This window comes from Pavona decussata, unplaced genomic scaffold (assembly GCF_977016875.1).
Source record: "Pavona decussata unplaced genomic scaffold, jaPavDecu1.1 SCAFFOLD_229, whole genome shotgun sequence".
In the NCBI taxonomy this organism is placed as follows: Eukaryota; Metazoa; Cnidaria; class Anthozoa; order Scleractinia; family Agariciidae; genus Pavona; species Pavona decussata.
The window spans coordinates 676,387-700,045 of NW_028145634.1; the positions used below are offsets into that span (position 1 = coordinate 676,387).

Consider the following 23,659-nt stretch of genomic DNA (forward strand, 5'->3'; position numbering starts at 1 on the left):
AAGATATTCTCCTATTATGACAGAAAAAAAAGCGCATAGTTACAAATTTATCGCAGTGATAATGTTCGTTTTGAGAACATATGCAAATAAAACAATCGCTTTGTTTTCTACTCAGTAAAACATTTCCTTGTTCACGGCTTTCAACGCTTAACAGTGCTTCTCGTTAATTTTATTTGCTTCTTGTAAGCCCTGCTCGGCAAGCGGTACAAAAGTGAATCAATTTCATTACCTTCACAATTCACTCAAAATAAATGTATTTGCTCTAAATTTAGCTATTTTAAATGACACTACTCGATGATAGAGGGCAGCCTTAGAAAATTTCCGTCGGTTTAATACTACAAAATTAGCATAACAGCTGGTCCTGAAAAATAAAATGAATAACAACGTGGGAAAAGATAGAATACCCGCATTTATATGCGTACTTTAGGCACGTGTTTGCAGTATCGAGCCAAAGAAATGAACTACCGAAGTACGATTGAGAAATTTGAGGGAAGTTTTGATAGAGCAAAAACCTCAAATTTGCGAGAAGACAAAATGTAATAGATTTTGCAATATTTATAATGTTCGCGACACCTCTAAAAGCTAATGGATAATTCTAGAGCATTTCAACACAGCCAAGCTGATTGCCGTCGTCATTTGAGACGGCCGACCGAAGTTTCATTTAGTCTGAGGTTGTAAGATCCTGCAGTTAATAGTATAGATAATTGGCGCACTTTAATCGTTCATGTCGATCAATTTCGTTGCACTGAAAGAGATGTGTACGCCCCCTTAAATATGAGAAACTCCTTCGTGCGGGTCTTCACGGATGTATCGCCGGTGACGCTTAAGGGACCTGCTACTATTACAAAAGGGACCATGATGGACATCGGCGCTCATGCAGGATAGAACTCGACTCTAGCTGGGCAGGTGTCGGGCGCAACTTGAGGTCAACCAGGAGACCACCTCCCTTGAAGTTTAATTCACGAAAGAAAAACATCATCGAAAATCGAGACAAAACCCTTTGTAAATATAAAATGGACTCGCTAGCACAATACTATTTTGCTTGCAGAAATGGCGATCACAAAAGTACCCCATTAAACCACGGAAAAACGCTCGCACTTGCGATATACTGGACGCGAATCACTGACGTCGCTGCGAGTTAAATTGGAAATTACCACGAAGCACAGAATGGAGAGTATTTATATCAATGATGTGTTTCATAAACTATGATATTTTGTCAATTTTGGGTTGGAATACTTAAGGGCCCCCGTCCCCCCGCGGTTCCATTCTCATTTCGACTTGAAATTAGCTTTTTGCATAAACACTCGAATGCTTTTAAGTGCAAAAACATCGAAACGAAAAAACATTCGCTTGCTGTTTGTCATTTGTGAATATTGCATGCACACACACGTACAGGAATATTAAAGCGGCTAATAGCATGAGGCACCTAGGTAACGGAGTGCGGTGGGAATAGCGCCAGAGAATATGTCGCCTACATTTAAATAGCGTGTAATTTTGCTGTGATTTTGCAAATTAACAATAAGCCTGAGGAAGAGGTGAAACAAGCCATTCTCGGATTTTATCACTTGCCATTTAAGGGTGCACGGCCCGCGGTTGAACTGTCCCTCAATGGAAGAGTAACAATGAGGTAAAGAATAAGTTTTAAGGCAATTGAACATGTCAAAACATGCTTGATAACAACTCATGTTTAAATGGAATAGAGAATCTATTTACGTTCTGTATGTTTAATTGTTTGTGTTTGAGCGAAAAAGAAAAACCTTACTGGACAAAAATTACTCAATTTTTTTTCTAGTAAACGAGTTTTATGCATCGGTCACTAAAATGATTATTCAAAATGAGATCGCCCGTCGCCGGCAGATAACGTCGCTGTGCCTGTATATCTTCGGAAGACAAAAATAACTTTCGCCTTAAAAATTACGCGCATTTAATGCACTGGTTCTGCCTGAAAGTTCTCTTTTATTTTCCTAAATGAAAGAAACGATAGGTTATTGTAGTCCTGAACATTTTGTTTTGCTGCGTGAGTTAGTTTTACTTTTGAAGCAGCGTATGGAGTTGTGATGCGATATTCAGTCAGTGAGTATAAAGTAACTTGATTTTCTTTTGTTAAGTATTGTATTCAAAACACACTTTTCGCTTCATCAACTGAAACGACAACTGAAACATCGTTTTCCTGTCAAAATTAAAATATTACGTGCAGGCTATGACACTACAAAATACCGCTTGGATGCGCTTTAGGTGACAGAAACTGATGTGAGCAGCAAGAATATGTTACGAAAACAGAAATGGTTCAATTTTACTAAGTAGGTGCTGTAAATTGGAGATTGTCACCTATTGCCAATATTACAGAGCAACTTATGAATATTTTTCAGTATTTGTTCTTGTCTTTTTAAAGAAAACCAAGAAACTTTGAGAGGGTTTTACTCAGTGGACGATGTTTACCTTGATATAGAGTATAAGTGGTAGCTTTTTCCAGCGCGCTTTTTCAACCGTTTCTTTTCGTTTCTAGTTGGATAAAAACTACTTTTATGCATTGACAGTAAAGTGCACAATAATGGTCTAAAAAACAGAATTTGCTAGACAGGTCCTAGAAACAAATTATGAACTTTAATGCAGTTAACAGCTGTTGATTGGTCGATGTTTGAACATTTCATCTTGGGAAAAAAAACAGCTAAGTAGTGTTTTACCTCACGAAAAATAATAGCATATTGCTCATGTTTCTAAAGAGTGCCGGCAGGCCCGACGAACGATAATGGACGATCATTGTTGCTATAACTTTTCTCCAAAGAAACAGTGAGGTAATTAATACACTTTTCTTTTTTTCTGTAATAATGTGTAAGTGCTTATTATCACTTTTTTGTACTCAGATTTCACATATTCATATTCCGTGACCAATTTGTCGAGGCTATTCACTCCTTTTCCGGCGGTGTGTACTGATTTTCCGTTAAGTACTGGCTTGGAAGACTTCAAGTCAAAACTGGTTATTTTGAATAGAAGTTTTGTTTGTCATGTTTACTCATTATAGCCTATTTAGAACCTTTCTATTTGCTGACTGAAAGTTTTTTATAGCTGTGAAGCTCAATGCAAATTTCTTTCTTTCATTTCTTTATTTATTTGTGTTGTTTATTTATTCATTCGTTTATTTATCTATTTTAGTTATTGATGTATTTATCAGTTTTGCCATGATGCTGATCGAAAATATATTTCGTTTTATGGTCTAAATAGTGGAGTAATTAACGACCAATACGGTCATCTAATTCTAGTCTCAAGAATTACAATGAAACAGCTTGGTTCTTACGAAATGATATCCGATTTGTTCACTGTTTCTCAGTTTATTTTTTATTTTGTTGTTGTAAACGTTTTTGTTTTGTTTTGTCGCTCATCGGTTTGTCGCTGTGGGAAGCGACCGGAGCTGAAACTGTTCAGATGTAATTGGTTTACATGAACGTAGAAGCCGGTTTGGAAGAGTGCGTGTTTCATGAATGCATGAATGAATGCTTGATCGCTTGTTTCCATGAACCGACCCTATTTTGCGGTCGTAAAAATCGTGTTTTACAGTAATTTCTTCCTCTGTTAGATAAATATATGCATGATGTATTCAACGCCATAAAGACTCCTGATATCTTAGAACTGCAATCGATGCTAAGTATGCTTTGCAACTAGAAAGGAAGGAAGGAAGTGGAAAAACCCGGCTCAAACACTTTTGAACGGTCGTCGCTGCGTCTTCCGAAAAATGGGCGATAAAATATAAGCTTAATGAAATTACCTCTAACAAATTAAGTTACGCATCAAGTACCTTGTTGCGTTCACGAACGGCTGCAAATGCTTGAAGCTGCCGGAATCAGTAGAAGTAGGTACCTGAACTGAACAAGAAGCACCTTTCTGAGTTTTTTCAAAAATGATGTTTTCAACGATGTTCTCATAACTTTCAAGGCGACAACTGAAAGAAGCTGAGCACAGTAGATTTTGGCGGGAAACTGTCGCGGCTACACACAGCGTGTGGCGGGAATTTTTGAGCATGAGCAAAGCATGAGCTGACAAGCTACAGTCAGCGGACAACAAGCAAGATTTACAAGTCGTTTTCAGTTTTATTTGAATTGATCGGCGTGTTTCGAAATTGAGAGCTAGTGGATCGGTAAGTTGATCGGTTTTGTACAGTCTCACTCGTTTATTAACATATTTGATATAATAGCGTCTGATAAGTTAAGCTATCTCTTGGAGTTTTATGTTTCATACCAAATCAACAGATGAAATAGAGATTAAGTTTTTGCTTACGGCGTTTTGTGCCCTGTGGAAACGTTTTATCGGACTTTAATCACACTGAAATCTCACGGATCGGTTGAAGAATTTTTTGGCTCTATAAGTGTTCACGAACTGCAAACACTATTGTTCTAGAGATGGCCACTTTCGTTTTCAATTTCAGTTCAGATGTAGAAAAAATCTAGTAAGCGGCCGACAGCAACCGACGTTAAAACATCAAAGTTTAGAGGTTATGCACACAGTTGATATCTGGAAGTAAGCTTAAATATAAACTGTTTTTGTTATCAACTAAACAAGAAGTGGTTAGAAGAAGTGATTAGAAGTTGGCAGACACGGTTTTCAACTCATGACTAAACGAGCGCTCTATTAGTAATGGCGGATGTTGTTGTTTTGCAGAGCGTGTGGTCCCTGCTTAAACAAGGGTACGTCTCTGCAAGATTTCCGATACAAATCTAAATTTCATACAGAGTTTAATTTAAAACCCAAGGTATTGATATGAGAAAGACTGAAGAAAGAAAATAAACTAGCTTTACGGCCGTAATTCGGGAGGTTTTTACTTTCCATGAAGAGGATTTCGAGCAAGCTATTGTTCCTTCGCAAATTGAATTTGACCATGTCCGTAAGATTAAGCTTATTTACAAATTAAAACATGATGCCATCATCAATTAAGCAACCACCAAGGCAATTCATTCTGCTCATTAGTCATACCTACTTGAAAAAAAACAGAGCTTACAGTAAGTGATTTAAAACATATGTAAAGGTCAACATCAATCCCCATTGTTTTCTTGCATCACTGTGGAAAAAATGCTATTTCGCGGGAAAGTGAATTTTTTTGGATAGAAACGTCGTACTTTATAAACATTCTTTACTGCTTGGGGTTACTTTTAGAAAAGTAAAACTGTTTGTGAGTTTCTCTACGTCTTTTCAGTGTCTTTTTGAGACAGACATCTACTAACTAGTTCGAGCCCCTAGGGGTCACAGGTATACTGAGAATTCCCTTCCCCGAGATCGACTAAGGAAGTGCTAAATAATAAGCAAGAGATATATTTCCTGAATTATTCATTTAAAAACATGACAGTATCATTTAGTAACTGATGTAAAACTTCATCAGGGAGGACTGCGTGTCACGTGTTTTGTTAGTGATCACGTGACACAGCTGCAGCAGATGGTAACTCTGATCTAATAGGCACTTGTGAATTTCAAAACAATCTGTGTGTATCAGGTCAAAGCAGCGTCAGATCTCATCAAATATTAGTAGTAGCTTTTTTTTAAGCTGAAAAACTCAGACAAGCGACATAATTAGTCGATGAGACGAATCTTCTGCTCGCTAATGTTTTTTCGGCGATTGGTATGGTAGTCCGGCCAAGACCACCGTGCTCGCTCTCTCTATTCGATACCAGTTCTGGTATGGATTCACGTCATTCGCGGGCGTTTAGCGAGGCCGGAAAGTCTGTTTATCGTCAAAATTAATGATCATTAATCCAGGACCAACATTTTTGGTTGATATGTGCTGAGATAACGATCAAGAAGATATCGCGTAATCTCAGTGGAGAGACCATAATTGGATGCGAAAGGAAACCAAGGTTTTGAAATAGAGCTGTTTGGTTACAAGTTGACGCTATATTCTCCGTGGCCTCTCCTTTTAAAGCCGCGTCCTTGTATGTTCCTTCAACACCGGTTATTTGTAAAAGCACTGAAGCGCAAGCACGGCAACGAGAACCTACAAAGGCCGTTCCAGGCCAACAGGGCAGGATGTTTTAAATTCAACTTGAGCAAATTCGCGGTCAAATTTCTGTTTTAGGTCGTTTAATGGCCGACTGTTTTTCAGTTTGTTCCGGCGTGAGTTGACAGCGCCTGCGAGTGAGATTGACGGACGGGAGTAATTGTGTTTTTTTAAATTGCACAAGTGAGAACTCACACGCGACAGAAATGTCCAGCGACAAAACTGCAACAGCCCTGTAAGGTATGTCACTCAGTAGTTTGTGATTTCCTGATAGCTCCTCCGTTTTCTTACAAGCCATAAATCGTCTTTGTGGTGCTTCATTTGACCTCTGCCCACAAAGAAATCGCGCAGCGCAGATTATCCACAAAGACAGCTGCTCTAGCAGCGTTTTTCAAGAGGATATTTCGGTTTGGGGGCGTCTATTAGACTCCACTGCATTGGGGCTATCAAAATACTTTTCCTCTTGTTATTAATACACTTACTACTCATAGCGCGTGCCTTTGATGCTAATTAGTAATTTTAGCAAAAACTGGGAGTTTTCATATTTAAGATAATTGCACTAATAGGTGTTTTTTCAGAAAGCTTTGTCCGCTGTTTGTAAACAACTGCTGCTATTTGCGGCTCAATAATCCGTGGGGGCTCGGCGAAAGAAAATTGAAATTGGGGAGGGTGGTGTGAACTCCGACTCACCGCTTGTGTTTGCCATTCATTGATGTTAGTGGTCGGTCCCCAAGACCCAGAACTAGTATCATCCGTGTTTTGTAAATATTGATTGTGTTCTACAGTAGTCGCCAAGGTAAAGACAGAATATAAGGCGCCTCGTTCACAATGAAAAACAGAATTCTTTTTGTGAATATTTTCAGGTACAGTAATGAAATAATGTTTCCTATTTTATTTTGTAAAATAGACTTGACCAGGCTTTCACACTTTGGCAAAGTGTTCGACATACAATTTAAAGCGCTCACAAACAGGAAAAACATAGAATGGCAGGTCTTCCGCTTGGCCAGCTTGTCTAATCATCTCTCCCTTTATTCTGCTTGCTTTATTGTTGCTGATTAGATTATGAATGCCGTGGGTGGTGGGGGTGGTGTTGTGACTAAAGTATTGTCGGTGATGCTATTGTTGTTATGTTATCGCAACTGCTACTTTTGTTTTTGTCATAGCAATGAAATTCATTAGTTTTCTATCGCACGAGCCGATCAATTTTCGAAAAGGCAAACCTGCAGATTCCGCGAAATTCCGAATGATTCCTTCACAGACGTGTTAATTGCTCCTAATAGCCTATTAGCATGTGCAAAATTCAAAACATCCTTTTACCCCCAGAAAACCAGGCTACGCAAGCAAATTGATATGTCTGTAAACGGATAATAAAATGGTGCAAAACTGAAGCTGTGTAAACTTTAAAGATAGTCGAGATAATATACTAAGCATAAGCTTGCAATTAGTACTTTAAGTTTTTCAAACTTTTGGGAATCGCTAAAAATATAATCTAGCATGATGACTCGAGGGCAAAATTTTGGCATTGAATGATAATCGTAATCTCTTGTCGCACTTATAAATAACATAGGACCAACATCAGTAAAGAAACCAGTTATTGGTAACGTTTAACGTACAGTATAAGATCCATTAATGGACTGGCGAAAGATATACAGAAGTTCCTTAACAGGCGATTGCTCAATTATCTCGAGTGTTTGGATCAGACGAGCAATATTCGCAGCCGCGAGTATTAAGTTTACCCAGTTTTCGTGGGTATTTATATTTCTCTGAGGTCGAACTTCCTGTCGTTTTGGATCAGGGAGGCTTATTCGACGACCAAACCTCTTGCTGTCTGTTTAATCTCTTTCACATCGCTGCTCCCTGAGTTCAGTAGTCTCTAACTAATACGCTCTATTTTTTTTTTATAAGAAGCTTTTTTATAAGAACGCTGAGGCTGAGATTAACTAAAATTTAAGAACATACTAAGGCCCCGTTCAGACTAGGTGCCAGTTCCCGGTTCCCGGGCACGGGCACTAGGCTGAACAGAGCTTTTTGTCGGTGCCCGAGCAAAAATCTGGGCACCGTGCCCGGGCACGGGCACTGCCTCCAAGGGTAGTACTCGGGTACCGTTCCTGGGCACAGGCACTGGTCTGAACAGGATTTTGTCAGTTCTCACGTTTTTTCCTCATGCTTCCCTACGATACAGCAAACAAAATGGCGGGCACTTAATTGGCGAAGGAGAACACGATTGCTCCTTGGGCACCAAGGAGTCTGAACAACGTCCTTTTTAGTGCCCGGGCACAGAGCTCTGGCACGGGCACCTAGTCTGAACAGGGCCTAAGAACATAACCCACGCTGAGAGTCAGTTCAGAACATTTTTATTCCAACCAAATATTTTAAAATGAAAAGGGTAAATACGGATAAAATAATACATGAAAAAATTCAGTCTATATTGTCCAATTAACCCGAATAATACTAGATGTCTTGGTCACGTCCCCATAGATTTATTGAAATACTATAAAAGGTAACTTAAGAACATCTTAAGAACTTTTCAGGTTCAAATTGCCAAAAATAATAAGAACATTCAGCCTCGGCCTCAAAATTAGACGTTCTTATAAGAAAAAAAAGAGTGTACAAGAAAAGCAACAACAACATTTATTTGCATTCCCATATACATGAATGGTATTGCATTAAGAAAAAAGAAGAAAAAAATTGTAAAAGTACAACAGTAATCAGATACAGCAATGATGCTTGCGCACTTTGAACGCCTGGGCATTTAAAGTTCATCACAGGTGCAATCTTTTGCGCATCAAAACTGCAACGTTTGTCCACCCTTGATTATCAAAATTCAGCATTCTGCTTCGGAACTTTGGCGCAATAATTTTCTGCGCGGTTACCTGGAGAAATTTTAAAGTTGCGTACAATGCTGTGCGACCTGTCTCCTCGTTTAAGGTAGCTCTGAATTGGTCCTCTTCGGTACGAAAAATGCTATGTAGGGTACCACCAAATTCTTCTTCTTCTTCTTCTTCCTTGGTCTTTGGCCTTGTTTCAAGCAATTTGTCTCGCAGCGACTGCAAATAGTACTTTGCAGCTTGGGGAAACGTATTACACTTCGTAACGTTTGGTATAGCTTAAAAATTTCGTTGCGGTTGTGTCTGGCGAAATCGTCGCGAACAGCAGAAGTCGACAAAACTGCAACAAGTTTTTTTTTATCATTGCGCAGTGTAACATGTTTTCTTCCAATTTTCTCGCAACAAAACGAAGCAATACATGTATTTTAAATCGTTGCGGGCCATTTTGCGTAGTGTAACGTGATTCCTCCAATTTTCTCGCAACAAAACAAAGCGCTATGTTAAATCGTTGCGCGCCATTTTGAGCGACACATACGTCGTGTGACACCACCTCAACGCTATGTTCACTCTACCCACAATGCATAGCAATCGTAGTGGGCATCCATGAGAGATTGCAACACCCCCCCCCCCCCCCCCCCGGAAACCAAGGAACGCAGGGCCTGTCTCTTAACACCCAAGGCCTGTCAAGAAGGGCCAGTTTGGAAGCGCGTGGAGGCGCCACTACACCATCCCGGGTGGTCCCTCTTTGCGTCTGTTTTCAAAATTTTAACGCGACTGTCGCTCAATGGACGAATCAAAAAGGTGGCGCGGTTCAAATTGACGACACAAGTGGTGTTTTGTTTGTTTTAATTGCTCGGGATTTCCTAATTGTTCGATCAGCTCACCGAGGGATTATTTGGATTGCGAAAATATTTGTTTTGGAAGTGTATCTACCGATTTGAACCTCTCTGCTGCGGTTTCTGCAACGGCAGCCGGCAGGAAGCAGGGAAAACTCGAGTCGAAAGGTCACCCGTGTTAGTATTGTTCTAATAACAAAGTAGCCAATTGATCCCATCTGCTTATCGCGGTTTTGCGCCGTTATTAAAATCCACTTCTTCGGCATCGGTGCAGCGCGACACAAAGCGCGTTTTTAAGCAGAAAATTTTCGATTGGTGCGTTCACTGTCCAAACCACACGTACACTGGTGTGTGTCTTCTGAGAGTCGTGGCTCGCTCGCGGGTGGTCTCTCGCAAGAAAAATTCCCGAGCAGTTGATCAAGGCTCTGTAAAGAAACCGATCGGCTAACAAGACAGAAAATTGCTGCATGTCAGAGAATTACGACTAGGTCACTAGAAAGGGTGCACGAATGGTTTGGAATCCTTTGCACACTCCGCTGTTTCATCGGGCGCTCAGTGGGGTTATTGTTCTAAGAATAGCCGTGTTACCCAGCCTGTTATCTTTTGCTGACCTAGGCAAAGCAGATATGGTCCGGGGATATGGCCGACTGCACGCTCTTGTTTAATTTAACGATGACTGAAAAGCAATTGTACATATATAGCACGAGTGATTGAAGACCAGCGTTACCGTCTCCATGCCGCTGTGCTTTGATACAGAAGGTATTCATTTAGTGGTCACACATTTACCTCAATCATAATCATCGATTGTATTTATGACCTGTGACAGTGATCGAAAGATTAACTGAGCGGCTTGCGTGTAGCAACCTTGTTCTCAGCGTAATTATTAATTTCTTACGAAATATGCAATACAAAGTTCATTGTTGATTCAGCGATTTTGGGTCATGAAGTCCCCAGCGTGTTCACTGGGGTGAAACGAATGCGACTGATTTTCGCATGACATCAATGTTTTTATTAGACGAGCGCGCGACGTTGTTTAGAAAGCGAAATCTTGGTTAAGTGTACCTGATAACAATTTGCAGAATAACTACCTTTTGTGATCGCAGCCTTCCTGTGGGAATCTCTTTCTTTCGGTTTCCGATGATAACAATGGAGGTAAACAAATTGATCGTGTGAACAAGTTTTGCTTCATTGCCTCAACGGAAGAACAAATTTTCCCAGCTACGTCAAAGATCAGATATGCGAATGAAAATTACTCGTGAAAGAATTCCTGGGGAGTCCCCCGCCCTCTTATGTCATACAAATCGATGATTGTGCACATTCAGTTGCATCACCGATTCATTGAAACTAAGAGACACGAGCCATTTCTATCGGGCTGACTGTGAATGAATGGTTACTTAACTTAATGAACAACACATGGAACAGGTCGCATGCTCTTCTTGTCACCCTGGCTGCGAAAATTTGTCCGTGATCGCGCAGAAACTGTGTGATTGTTCACCGCACGATTTTTGGTGAGTGGTAGAAACATGAGTTTCTGTCAGTGTCTTTCACGTTTTGAGACAGTAACATTTGTAAGCAAACAACTGGCTTGATTTTTCTCGAGTATTCCGCCAAGGAAACAATGTTATACTAAAAGATGACTAGTTTAATTGGATCGGTTTCTGGCCTGTTAGATTTACGGTATTTCCGGATGAAATCAGTTTAGAAAACATACTAATCTACTTGATTCAGTGGTAGGCTGTTTTGTTACGTTATGTTTCCGTATTACAAGAAATAACGCAAAATCAGCGATAATTTAACCACGGCGCTGTGATAATTGCCGCAATTATCGGCGTAGAAGTGACAGTTATCGAAGAAACAGCCAGATTCCAGAGAGATTTCCTTTCTCGAGGGTAGAAATCGTGATGTGCTTCATATATTTTTTGATATCTCAGTTGGGCATGCACTGTTGCCTTGACAAGCCTCTACATGTCCGCTTTCCGAACCAACCGCGTGGGCTGTCAGTGACAAAGGACCGTGAATTTTCCACCTTACAATCTCCGGCCTTTGACTCGCTAAATGAAACCATTGTCTTCAATGACACTCAAACACATTGAAAGCCCTTTAAAAGGGTCCCGAAAGAATTCTCTGACATGATATTCCCGAAGTCAATACGATATTTAATGGACCGCAGGGATTGTCTGTGATAACACGTTGTGTATCTTTCAAATCAACGAGGCGTGAAAAACGCGACGCAGTCGGGAATGCGAACCAAAACATTGCGTTACATGCTCGAGTTCTTCAACCGACTTGCGATCCAGCTCGGCGTTTTGCAGCGGCGATTCCTTTCCGCTGTTGTAGTTACACGATGAAAATTGACAGAAAGCCAGTTAAGGAAGCTAATATTTGTGTAACCAGAATTTAATAGCTTTTATCTGTCTGCAGGCTCAGCCGTGAGAAAACTAACGCACAACGGACGCAGAACCCGCTCGAGTGGATTTTATTGCACTCTGTCAAGATTATACTTTAAATGAGGTGGGCACGAAACTAATGCATTTGAGAGACTTCACTCGGCAGTCAGTGGCCGCATTTGTGAAAGGAATTCAGCGCCTGGACATTGGATTACTCGTGCTTTTCCTTTTGGCTTCCTCGCTGCCCCACGTAAGTACATTTTCCATATTGTGAGTTATACTATTGTGGTTTGCGCGCATTCATTCGTGATAAGCGATTTTCAATCATTCTCCTCCTCCACCTCCTCGCTCGTTTCGTTTGATTGAGATTAATGGTGGTTTTGAGGTGATTCAAATCTGCTGATTTCATTTCGTGGTTAAGCGCTATTTCCTCAGTTGAATATTAGAATCTTTAGAATCGACAGATCAGAAATCCTGAGATAACCTTGTATCCTGGCATTTTTTTAATTTATCTGTAGGGACAGGTAATTAATAATTGCGCCATTATCACCAATTTGATTTTTTTCTGTCTAGATTTGTTTAGCTCAAACCCACAGAATCTTTCTCTTTTCCAGTTCGTATAATGGTATATAAAACAGCTTTACAGAAACTCTTTATACACTTCACGCAGCGAAATCCGTTTAAGTACTTGAGCAAAGAATAAAAGAGTTAAAAAGTCGCTGCTGGAGACGCGCGCGCGGGCTCCATGCGAAGTATTTTTCTTTGCGGATATTTCAATTGTATTCGGAATTTCCTGATGTTGAAGTGAAAATTTTATTCAAATGAAATCTGACGTCACTCTGGCGGACAAGCTGATATCCAGCCTCGAAACATTTTTTACTTTAAAAGAGTTTTGACACCCGAGGTCGAAACTGAAACGTTCAATTGCCCTTTAGAAAAGTTATTAGCGATTACCGATTGACGCGGCACGCAAAAAGCAAGGCCAGTCACTTTCGTTGCTCTTTCGCGAAAAATTCCTTTTAGTGTAAAAGCTTTGTGTTTTTGTTTTGTTTCTCTTCCTGTTTTTGTTTTCCATAAGGTGGCTCGCGCATTTCAATCAACGCTGTTATGATGGCGTAATAGCACGATAAAAATACTGGAACTCGAAACATTCTTTCAGAGATAAAACCCCGGCTCGAAAGCGCTCCTTCACTTTCCAACCAAATTGGTCGTTGTGTTGGAAAAATTGCCTTTTTATTTACCTTTTTGCTCTAATGAATTCGTGTATTGCAATTAACTCCATAGAAGAGTAGAATGCACCGCATTTAGCACTAAGAAAATGTACACAATACTGCCAAGTCGCTATTTGAACACGACGCTCTCCATATTTAATTGGCAACATTTGATCATCATCGATCACTATCGTTGATCGACGCTTATCGCAGTTCAAAACAGACGAAATCAGTTACTATCTAGCGCTCGGGCTTCCCGATAGTTTTTGAACCAAATTCATACCTCCTTGTTATCTATGACAGCCTTCTGAGAGGGTAAGGCGATGTTACACGAGCGCGTTTTCAACGCAACGTGGCGCGCGGACAACTTTTAACGCAACAAATTTTGCCGTAACGCGTCAGTTGCAAGTTTTTGAAAACAGATGTGTTGCCGGAACAAACTGTTTCGTCTGAAAAATTGTCCACCCGCATGTTACGCGATACCAACTTTAAACGTGTTGCGTTAAAATTGTTCCGCGGTATAACATCATTTTAATCCCCAGAGCGGGAAACGACTGCTACTAAGACTACCCCGATCCTTATCTCGTATCTTTCTTTGTCGGTCGCAGCTTACAACAGCTGGCGTAGTTATGGAATCTACGTCTTGCTCGTTCCCCATCCCAAGAGCGCAAATAACAACAACTTTATTGACGTTTCAAATTGGTGATAGCTGAGGGAAGAAACTATTTTTCATTCACTACAGTAGTCTCATTTCGTTGTTCCGTTTCTATATCCCCAGTGTCAGGGAACAGGAATGTTCGAGGTAAGGTTCCTCGACTATGCGAATCCCGGCCAAAGAGACTCCCAAAACAGATGCTGCAGCGGTCAGGAGGTACAAGGAAAGTGCTCGTCTCCCTGCAGGACGTTCTTTAGCGTTTGCCTCGGGCCCCAGACAGACTCCTGCGTCTTCGGGCAGGAGTCCTCGGACGTTTTGGGAAACGGGTCATTCACTATCCCATCCAACAGCTTACTGCAGGTACCCTGGCCTAACTCGCTGCAATCATGGCCGGTAAGTTTGACTGACGGCTTCTCTTGACCTTTTAGGAACGCCAAAGTCCAAAATTGACAAAGTTCCACTCTAAAAAATATGAAAACTAACACTGCTCAAGAGCTTTAATTTGACTAGGGACACCGGTCATGGTTTCATCCACTGACTCTCAAAGCACCTTGTACCTAATCGTAATAAACAGCACCACAGGAAAGCACTACTTAAGAATTGGAATGGTCACACATCATGACTTTCTTTCATCCACGGAATAAGCTAGAGCCTCGTTATACAGCCTAATGACAGACGCGATTCAATATTTCCTACCACTAGAGGAAACACATCAAGTCTGATTTGGTCGTACTGCTTATTTGATAGTTTCACCCTTCCGGCTCGAAATTTCGCGTAATGTCGCTATTTTAGACTGATGACTTTTCCAAGTTTTTGTTTTTACTCAAAACTGTTTAATACAACACCATATTCCTTGTTTAATTTCCGTCTGGAAAAAGCAGTTTATGGCCGGGAATTTTCGCTTTCGACCGAGCCTCGTGTTGTGTGAATAGTTTGCGCACTTTCGTAAACATGCGGTAATGACTTGATGTTCTTCGCGGAATTGCGTGGATTTAGCGCGGATGTGTCATGTGTGAGTTAATCAGTTTGCTACGAATTATGTTTGTTGTGTTTTTAACATTTTCCTTCCTGGAGTCAAGCTTCGTCTGTACAGCGAAACTGTAAAGAAAACTGGTCTAGTGAGCAGCATTTTGCTGTGGGTTTTATTGTTATACAAGTTGGATCTGCGAGCGAAATCTTCAAGTGTGACCGTTCGAGTCAGCAGTGGTTTTCCGTGGCACTGCCGGGTTACTTTTTTTCAAAAATGGTTATGGGTATTCTACGTTCAATGTTCAACCTGCGCAACCTTGGATGTATTTCCGAATGTTACTGTGCAGACACCAAACACATAATAAAGAATTGAAGGCGATGAAATGCTCCAGACGCCCAGACCACCAATTCTGCTCGTTTCTGCTACAATAACACAATATGAATCGTTTCTGCTGCCATTTAAGAATTGACAAATGACATACATGCACCCTGGCGAATCTCGACACCTTGTACACTGAACTCAAACGGAAGGATGTACAACATGTCGTCTCAATGTCGAGCAAGGAAACGGAACTTTAAAACTGGAAAAAATATAAGTGTGTGAAAAAACGCGTTTGTGTCTCAGGTCCGGTAGCTTTTTCTAGACTTGGCTTGTCTGATCCGAAGTACTCAACCATAACTGCCTTTAAGTTATTTCGACGGCGAAGTCAATATCCCGCAACGTTTTATTTTTATTTCTCTTGTTATGTTCCTCGCTGAAAGGTCACTGCGTGGGAAAATATAACGACTGCCCGTTTTCCAGAAACCGCTCATTTGGAAACGTCTAAATTTTTACGCGCCATGTTTTGACTTGCTGTGTTCAATAACAAGAATAAAAATGAGATTGTCGTGAAAAATGTCAGAGATCATTTTGAAGTTTTTAAAACGTATTTGGAAATTAAATTTCTCGAAGTGACAGAAAATTTTTATTCTAGTGGCTCAAATTTCCTAGTTTAAGGGATTTGTTGTTTTCTTAATTCGCTCACTGAGGATTAAAACACAATGGACACCCAGCTAGCCTACTATTAAACGCTACGACAAGGTTTCTTTTGACTTGTTTTTAGAAATCACTCAGTTATAATTGATGCCTTTAGCGGAGTTACTGCTGTGAGAACAAGTAAATTTTAGATTTCTCACGACCTGGCTAAAATATGTATGTTAATAAAACCAATCTCTCATGACCAATATTCTCGAGCGCTATTTTTGTATCTTCCGTTATCATGGGAAAAACGTTTAAAGTGATATGCAGATTTCCGATCCGAAAACTGGTGATATTAGCGCAGGTTTTCTTCCAAATAAGCAGATTGCAAGCGCTTAAGCAGCCACAAAGCTTCTTTTGTGAAAGTAGCACTTTTGTCGGTTTACACTTGAACCCTGTACAGACCTTGCAGACGGTAATTCTGGATTTTTGAGTCTTTGGTTGCCATGTGTATGCAAATGAAAGCTCCTGCAGTATTTTCCTGGGGCGCTGTTTATTTAGGGTTTATTATGCCCCGCAAGGCTGTGCAACAAATCCTTAAGTGCACTATTCGAATTCCTGTGGTGCCCTTTGTTTTCTTAATGGTTTAAAAAACCAAAACGGATTTTCAGTTTTGCCAAGTTGTTCATAAAAGCAAACAGATTTTTTTCTGTCGTGTTTTTGCACACGACACGCAAGAGGGGGGTGTATCGTTGATAATAGGCTAGGCACGTGCCTCTCTTTGATCCCTGATGTATTTCGATAAAATCCTGTCGGGATTTAGTACTAAGCTTATTACACTTGCTAGTATTTAGAGCTTTTTATTGAAAACTACAACTTATAATGAATTCTTACACTACTTCTTATCACCCAGCAGCAAATTCCTCGCACGCGCTTAGTTCCTAAGTGTGAAATAATTTAATGTGATGAAGTTTTCACAACATTGCTTATTATTTTCATATCTTCGCGTTTTAGGGGTCATTCTCGCTCGTGGTTGCTGCCAAACATAAAGGTGAGTTTCTCTTTCGTCATTTCGTCCTTTCAAACTCCATTTCAACCCTTATTCCATCGTTTGCTAACCTGTAGAGTACGACAGTTGAAAACGTTCACAATCCGAAACTTTAACGGCGCAGGAATTCGCCTAGATGAAGCTAATAAAAATGGGTGTCTTGTGCTACTGATCACAAGCGATAACCTTTTGTGCATGCAGATTAAAATATACTGTTGCCCCACAAGATAGGTCAAAGCGGCACGCGAGAGGTTATCTTGTGCAACCAGATTTCAGGAGCTGAACGCACATTTCATTTGCTAACAACATCGTACATGTATAACTCTACGTATCATTATTCATTTGGCAATATGATGTACCAATGACAAACAACGACTGGGCTATTAAAGTTAAAGCTTGCGGCACTATAGTTAAGATCTTGCGGACGCATTACGGATATGAAGCATTGTAAGACAAAACCTGTCTCGATTAAACTGTTCTATTCTGAATTGTTATGGATAGTTTGCGGGGGCGAATTCCTCCGCTTAAAGGTGACTATCAAGGGCTGCCTATTTATAGCTTTAACATCAGCCGAGTGGAAATGATCTTAATCACGTAGCTTAGTTTCGGTATACCAAAAAACTGTGGAATAACATTTGTTTTGCAAAAGAAACCCACAGTGATTATTTGTTTATCCAGCTTAACCACTGTTGACTCTGCTTGCATTCTAAACACGCAGTGTTTTACCCCCAGGGTGGCCTTGGTGCCTCAGTAAATACCTACTTCGCGATTCGAAGAAATTCTAACTCGTCCAAACCTTCCGGTTGTCCCAAAGTTTAATCAACATTTCCATTTTCCATTATCTCTGGCTCGTATCTCGTTTCTTTCCTCTCATTAACTCTGGCATCAATTTAACTCAATCACTTTACCTCGTTAACCCTGTTCCCTTTACGGCTCGAGTCAAGTTTTTAGGCATGTAATGTTTTTCTAGCAGTTAGAGCGATAGATGACGTCCCAAAACGCGAGCATTGATTGCCAAATTAAAACTGTTGGCGCCATCCGTATTTTGGAGTTTTCTGCAACAAGTAAAAAGTATGAGAAATTTTCGTTTTGCAGCTTTAGAATTATGGAACCCGACAGCGCATGTGGCTTTTTCGTCAGTCGCTCTTTCTTTCTTGTACATCTCCTCTTCTCTCTTTATCTTTGCAATCAGTTAATTTACTTAACCTGCACAATCACCATGTTCGTTTGATATTGCCCAGTCTTGCTAAACAACTTACTGACCAGAGAAAACAGCATCGGAATCTTGTGTGGATCCGTTAACTGATTAAGGGTCAATTGGTTGTGCTTTCTCGATAACCTTTTCGCTCTGCCGCCTTGTCAACGCATTGTCCGGCTGTCTTCCAGGGCGTGAATATGGCCGTAACGTCGCCTTGATAAAGTTAATCCCCGTGTATTGCCTCGTTATCTTATCTTCGATCAAAATATTTGGCTTACGTTTGGAAAATCGATTCACCTTGAAAAAAGAAATGAGCCAATTCATTGTTTTCTTTGTTTCCTTCTGTCGAGACACGCTAGTGATGTGTGTGTTCTTGGTCTTCATCGTCACAGAACTTTGCCAAGATAGCAATCAGAGAAACAACTTACGCCGTCACTTTTAGAGAGGAAAACTCGCGCATCCTCCGTTAAATGTTGGGGGGAAAATCTCTTCCTTAATACAAGGGGGAGCTTTTCCAAGTATCCTGCTTACAATCGGTTAAAAAGGGTCATAAAAAACCCCAAAAGTCAAGATGTTCTCACATATCCATGTCCTTTGTTTAGAATATAGCCCGACATACAGGATTGTTTTCCCTTCTTCGAAACATTAGCACTGCGTTCTATTCAATTATCACGAAAACAGTTTTATTCGACATTGTGAACTGTATGTAACTGAATCGCCGAGGTAGTAACCTTGGCTATTAGCGAGACTTAAAGCCGAAGAGAGTGTGTGAGAAGTGAATCGATACAGAGTTCACTCAATTGTGTGGTTGGTTAGAATTACTAATTCTAATCTTGAATGCCGAATAATCGGGAAATGAAGCTTAACTCGATAGCTTTAAGAACAGCTTAGCCTGAACCTTTCGTGAGCAGGAAAAGAACAATTAAGAATTAAAAGAGTTTTGATTTCTTTGGCGCCACAATGTTTCCAATTCCATCGTCTAACGTCTTGCCAACACAAAATAAACCTACTTTTAGACGCCGTCTAGAAATGATACTTTGTTGTGAGGCTCGTCCCATCCGTTATAGTCACGAAAGCAGGAACAGTGTCTACGACATTGACATTTGAGCGAAATGAACTAGACCTTGTTACACTGTTTCGTTTCTTCTTTTTCACGGCTTCTCTTTTCCGGTGGAAGTCTACTTTGCTTGAGTGTGGTCCTAAGGTGTGACCACTCTTGTGAAAGCTGCTGAACAGTGCTTCCCCGTTTTTCCCCTTTTTTTTTGCTATACGAGTTGCCTCTAACGTTTGAGTCCTTTACTGACGTAATTTTGAAGGCTAAAATCTAGTAGGTTATTGAGCAATGTTTTCCTATCTCTGATGCTATTGTTACGATCGCGCTGCGCATGTGGGCTCTATTAAACGTTTGACTCTGTGGATGAAATCCTAAATTGTGACTTTTCAAAAAAGCTACAGAGCTTTACTTTCCTGTGGTGCTGTTCATTATGCTGTACAAGGTGTTTCTAACTCTTGAGTCTGAGGAATAAAATCACAGATTGGAGTAATCAGAACTGTTGAGGAGTTTTTTTTTTTATGTATAGAGAGAGAGAGATAGTTTTTCACTGTGCTAATTGGCTTATCCTTAGTTGACGCAGGGTATCGGTTTGTTGGTCATGATCAGCCCAGGGGTTAAAAGAAAAACAGCTTGAACTAAGTAGAAATCAATTTAAATCGTTAAATAGCCATCTGATTCACCGACCAACATGTGTACACAATTTTCGACTCCCTTAGGCAGTTTGTGTAAAGCTGTTTACTCAGTCTGGATCTCACGCCCTCTGACGCGCAAAGTATGTTAGCTTTTCGTACTTTTTTTGTCGCCTGAGTCTCGTGTTTCCTCAATTCCACTGAGCACGCTTTTAATTCATTTAGGCAAATTACTTGTTTTACATGTAAATGCGATAATATGTTTTAGATTGCTGTCCTGCTGTAAAAGCTTAGTATCACCTTAGAGCACTGACTGTGCCAACACCGGCTGAAAGTTTCTTTCAGTTTTTCAATATTCTGGCATCTGGAAGAAATTAGTCCTCTATGGAAATACCATTCATTCACACCCAGCAAACACGATATAGAGCGTTGAGTTCTTAAAAAATGTCTTTGATGATACTGCATTTAGACAGCCGTCTCTCTTTTCTGGGATATGTCACGATATCTTGCGAGAACAATAAAAACTCTATACCTTAACGAAACCGTGCGACGTTACACAAACCCAAACAATCTTCCCAGTTACCTCTGGAAATTATCCGGCCTCGAGTTTTCAGTTCTATCGTTCTTGCTGCTTTGAGATCTCCAAACATTTTGATAAAGAAATCTAAGAAAAACAATAGATAGCAACAACAACATTTTATTATAGCTCGCAGTCTAGAGTTTCAGATACTGCGGGTAATTGGAAGCGATCTGCTTTACACGTCTTTGTAGCTTACTTGGTTCCAAGCTTAATCTTGACCAATCAGGAGCTGTCTGTGCATCAGTTTGTATTGATGCCGAATCCTTACGTGTCTCAAACTGAAAAAAGCTTTTCTTTTGGTGCAGCTATCGTTAGATTCCTCTCCTTCTTTTTTTCCCTTGTGTTTTCATTTCCAGTTATTGAGGAGGTTTTCAGTTAGTCATTCAGGTGCGCGTGCGCATGCGTGTTTTCCCGCGCCTGCCACAGGTTACACACTTTCCCGCCTTTTTCTTTCATGTTTGCCATAGGTTACAGGTTTCCCGCGCTTGCAACCGCCTTAAATGCGGTTCACCGCGCTTGCGAACAGCAAAAACGATATCCCGCCCCTGCTACCGGTCCCATACTTCTGTTTCGATCCCTGATTGGCTCATTCCATTATTAGCGGCCCAGTGATTGGTGTTTTAATTTCACGCCTGTTATAAGCCACCACCGTCCGATCTAATTACATAACTTTGTCGTTCATCTTGCAGGTGTAAGCTCATCAGTATTGATTGAACAAGCCATTGTCACACGGCAGTACCTTCTACCAGGCACCCAGTGGCATAACGTCAGTCACGTTGGCACGATCGCCAACATCAGCTTCTCGTACAGGGTGGTTTGCCGCCAGCATTACTATGGCAGCTCTTGCTCCAGGCAGTGTGTCCCTCGTGATGATACTCTTGGACATTACTCGTGTGACAGCCAGGGCAATAGAGTGTGTTTACCTGGATGGACTGATGTCGCCTCTTATTGCACTACAGGTAGAGTTCAGTTTCATGTTGTATGAGGCAGTGAATCGTTGTGTTACGTGGCTTGGTCAAACCATTCGATATTTTCAAGTACAAAAACTTTGAGATTGGTCGAGTTAAAATTTGCCGATTTGCTTAACATTACATATGGGAAGAAGATAACGAGAAACACCATAGGGAATTACTGTTTAGTAGCTTTTGTCGGAATGGTCACACATTGCGATTACAATACTTCACTTAGACTTAAGAAAGGACCACCTTGTACAGCATGGCCCCACGACAAAGTACTACTCAGTAGCTTTCTTTTGAATAGTTACGCTTTTTAAGGATATTATCTTCAGACTCAAGCCTTAGGACCATCTTGTACAGCATAATAAACAGCACCACAGGAAAGTACTGCTCAGTAGCTTTCATTTCGATGATTTCATCCATTGAGCTCAAAAGACGACCACTTTGTAGCATACTAAACAGACCAGAGGAAAGACCAGCTGAGTAGCGTTCAAAAGCTAACTAGTGTGCTCTATGGGTGTGCGACATCTGAGCACATTTTCATTTAGCTCTTAATCCCAAATAATGAACAAGGTTTTGATTGAGGGGTCGATGTTGTACAATTCTGTTGACCATTATCTCTATTCCGGAAGGAAACGGTAAATAATCGTCTTTTCAGTTTAGTCGAAAATGAATGAAGATAACGAAATACTTCAAAATTCACGATACGTGGTCATCGTAATCAGTCAAATGACTTCTTCTTGTCTTCTCACAAATCTAAATTTCCGGTCAGTAATAAACTTGGATTTATCATTTGACCTGAAGACAACCGTTCACCAAAGAGATCACGAAAAACAAAGAATAGAAGAATCCTCTTGTAAAGGAATCTGTAGCTTTTGCTTACTTACTCTAGTTATTACATATTTGATTTAGAGAGATTTTGAACTGAAAACGGATATCGGTGCCTTTCCACTGCAACGAATTTTTTGGGAAATTGTCTCTTAGTTTGTAAAGCTGCGGCTTGAAGGAAAGTCGTTTTGCAGAATTTGCTTAACATTGGAAAAGAGCTAGACGTTTTGCATGGTTTGCAATAGCTTGACTGAGGGGCGTTTTTGAGAGTCTGTTATAGCTTGAAGGGAAGGCGCGTTGAAGAGTTAGCTACGCTGAGGAACACGAAAAGACGTGCTCTAGACAGTTCGTTTTAGCTTGGAAGGGAGGCGTTTTTGCATTTAGTTTGCTGTACTGAAAATTCATTCATGTACCACCGTTTGAACAACACGCAAAATCACTCATCTGGAAAGCTTTTTTCTCAGTTATGCAATTATCTAAGGCTTAGCCATAGATATAGAGGTATCAAAGTGCTTCGAATAGTTTTGGTCTTTATAGAGTACAATTTTCATTTAGGTTGTCACAACGTTGACTGACTGATACTACACTTACACTATCAATCAGAAGCAGCGAGTTCCTTCCCTGATGCTCTCTCTACCCTGCTCCAGGCTTCTCTCCCTTTGGTCTTAAAGAGATGATTTTGTTGTGCGCTATAATTCCCATTCTAAATGCACGATAGCCATGTCTATTTTCTCCGGAGTTTCCCTCGGCTAACTTAAACTTTAGATCTCCGTTCCATCAGAGGAAGTATCATAACATCGGAGAGTGGAATCCCACAAGTGTGCGAGTTTACTATGAAACGACGCTAGATTAATGAAGAAAATGTTCAAGTCATTTGTTATAGGCCTCGTTATGTTGCTCCATCTAAGAAAAAGTAGAAGCATGCGTTTGATATTTGTAATTTTCGCGGATAATCTCAGCCGATGCGTTTCTTGGAAACGATTTTCGAAGCTCTGATGAACACCTCTACTTGTTTAATCCGGGCTTAATTTATGCTTTGGCCATTCAGACCGTCGAATATTCAATTTACCTTCCAGATAAGAATCGAATTGGCACTTTTCTCGGTTTTAACGCCATACGCCTCTCAAAGTAAAGTGTATCACTTGCTGTTCCTGATGTAATTCGGTAATTTACTGTAATTTCTCAGAGCTTTTGTGGGATTTGAATACCGAAATCATTGCCATACGCCTTAGTTCATTCAGAAATATGGTGTGAATTTTTCGCTCGATATGAATCTGTCCTGGTATTATTGCTTTCCCTAGCTATATTTGCCACCTTTTTTACGTTATGGAAACGTATGAATTGTCGTTTGTTTAGCGATTGTTAAGTGCTAATCTTCGTTATTTGTTGCTCTCTATCTTTACATTAATTGTTTTTCACACTCCAACAATAGCAGCTTATAACTTCGTATAAAAGTACAGCAAGAGATATCTGCAATAATTGTCTCCGTTTATACTGAAGCAAAAAATAACGTAGCAACGCCGCAAAACATACAGGTTACGT

The 23,659-nt window shown here is 40.4% G+C and overlaps 1 protein-coding gene across 9 annotated transcripts in view; it reads left to right on the top strand.

Annotated features, from left to right (window-relative positions):
- Nucleotides 1-23,659, top strand: part of LOC146458759 (delta-like protein 4) — a 50,208-nt gene that overhangs the window by 15,621 nt on the left and 10,928 nt on the right. For 4 of the 9 annotated variants that reach the window (XM_085090316.1, XM_085090318.1, XM_085090321.1 and 1 more), the window contains exons 2-5: nucleotides 12,066-12,281; nucleotides 14,021-14,290; nucleotides 16,839-16,875; nucleotides 21,023-21,292. In XM_085090316.1, coding sequence (XP_084946442.1) covers nucleotides 12,171-12,281; nucleotides 14,021-14,290; nucleotides 16,839-16,875; nucleotides 21,023-21,292 — 688 coding nt within the window. In that variant the 5' untranslated portion in view covers nucleotides 12,066-12,170. Of the gene's footprint in view, nucleotides 1-4,055; nucleotides 4,133-5,778; nucleotides 6,221-10,097; nucleotides 10,404-11,005; nucleotides 11,153-12,065; nucleotides 12,282-14,020; nucleotides 14,291-16,838; nucleotides 16,876-21,022; nucleotides 21,293-23,659 lie in introns of those variants that run through there. The other 5 variants (XM_085090319.1, XM_085090317.1, XM_085090320.1 and 2 more) reach the window with 5 other exon arrangements.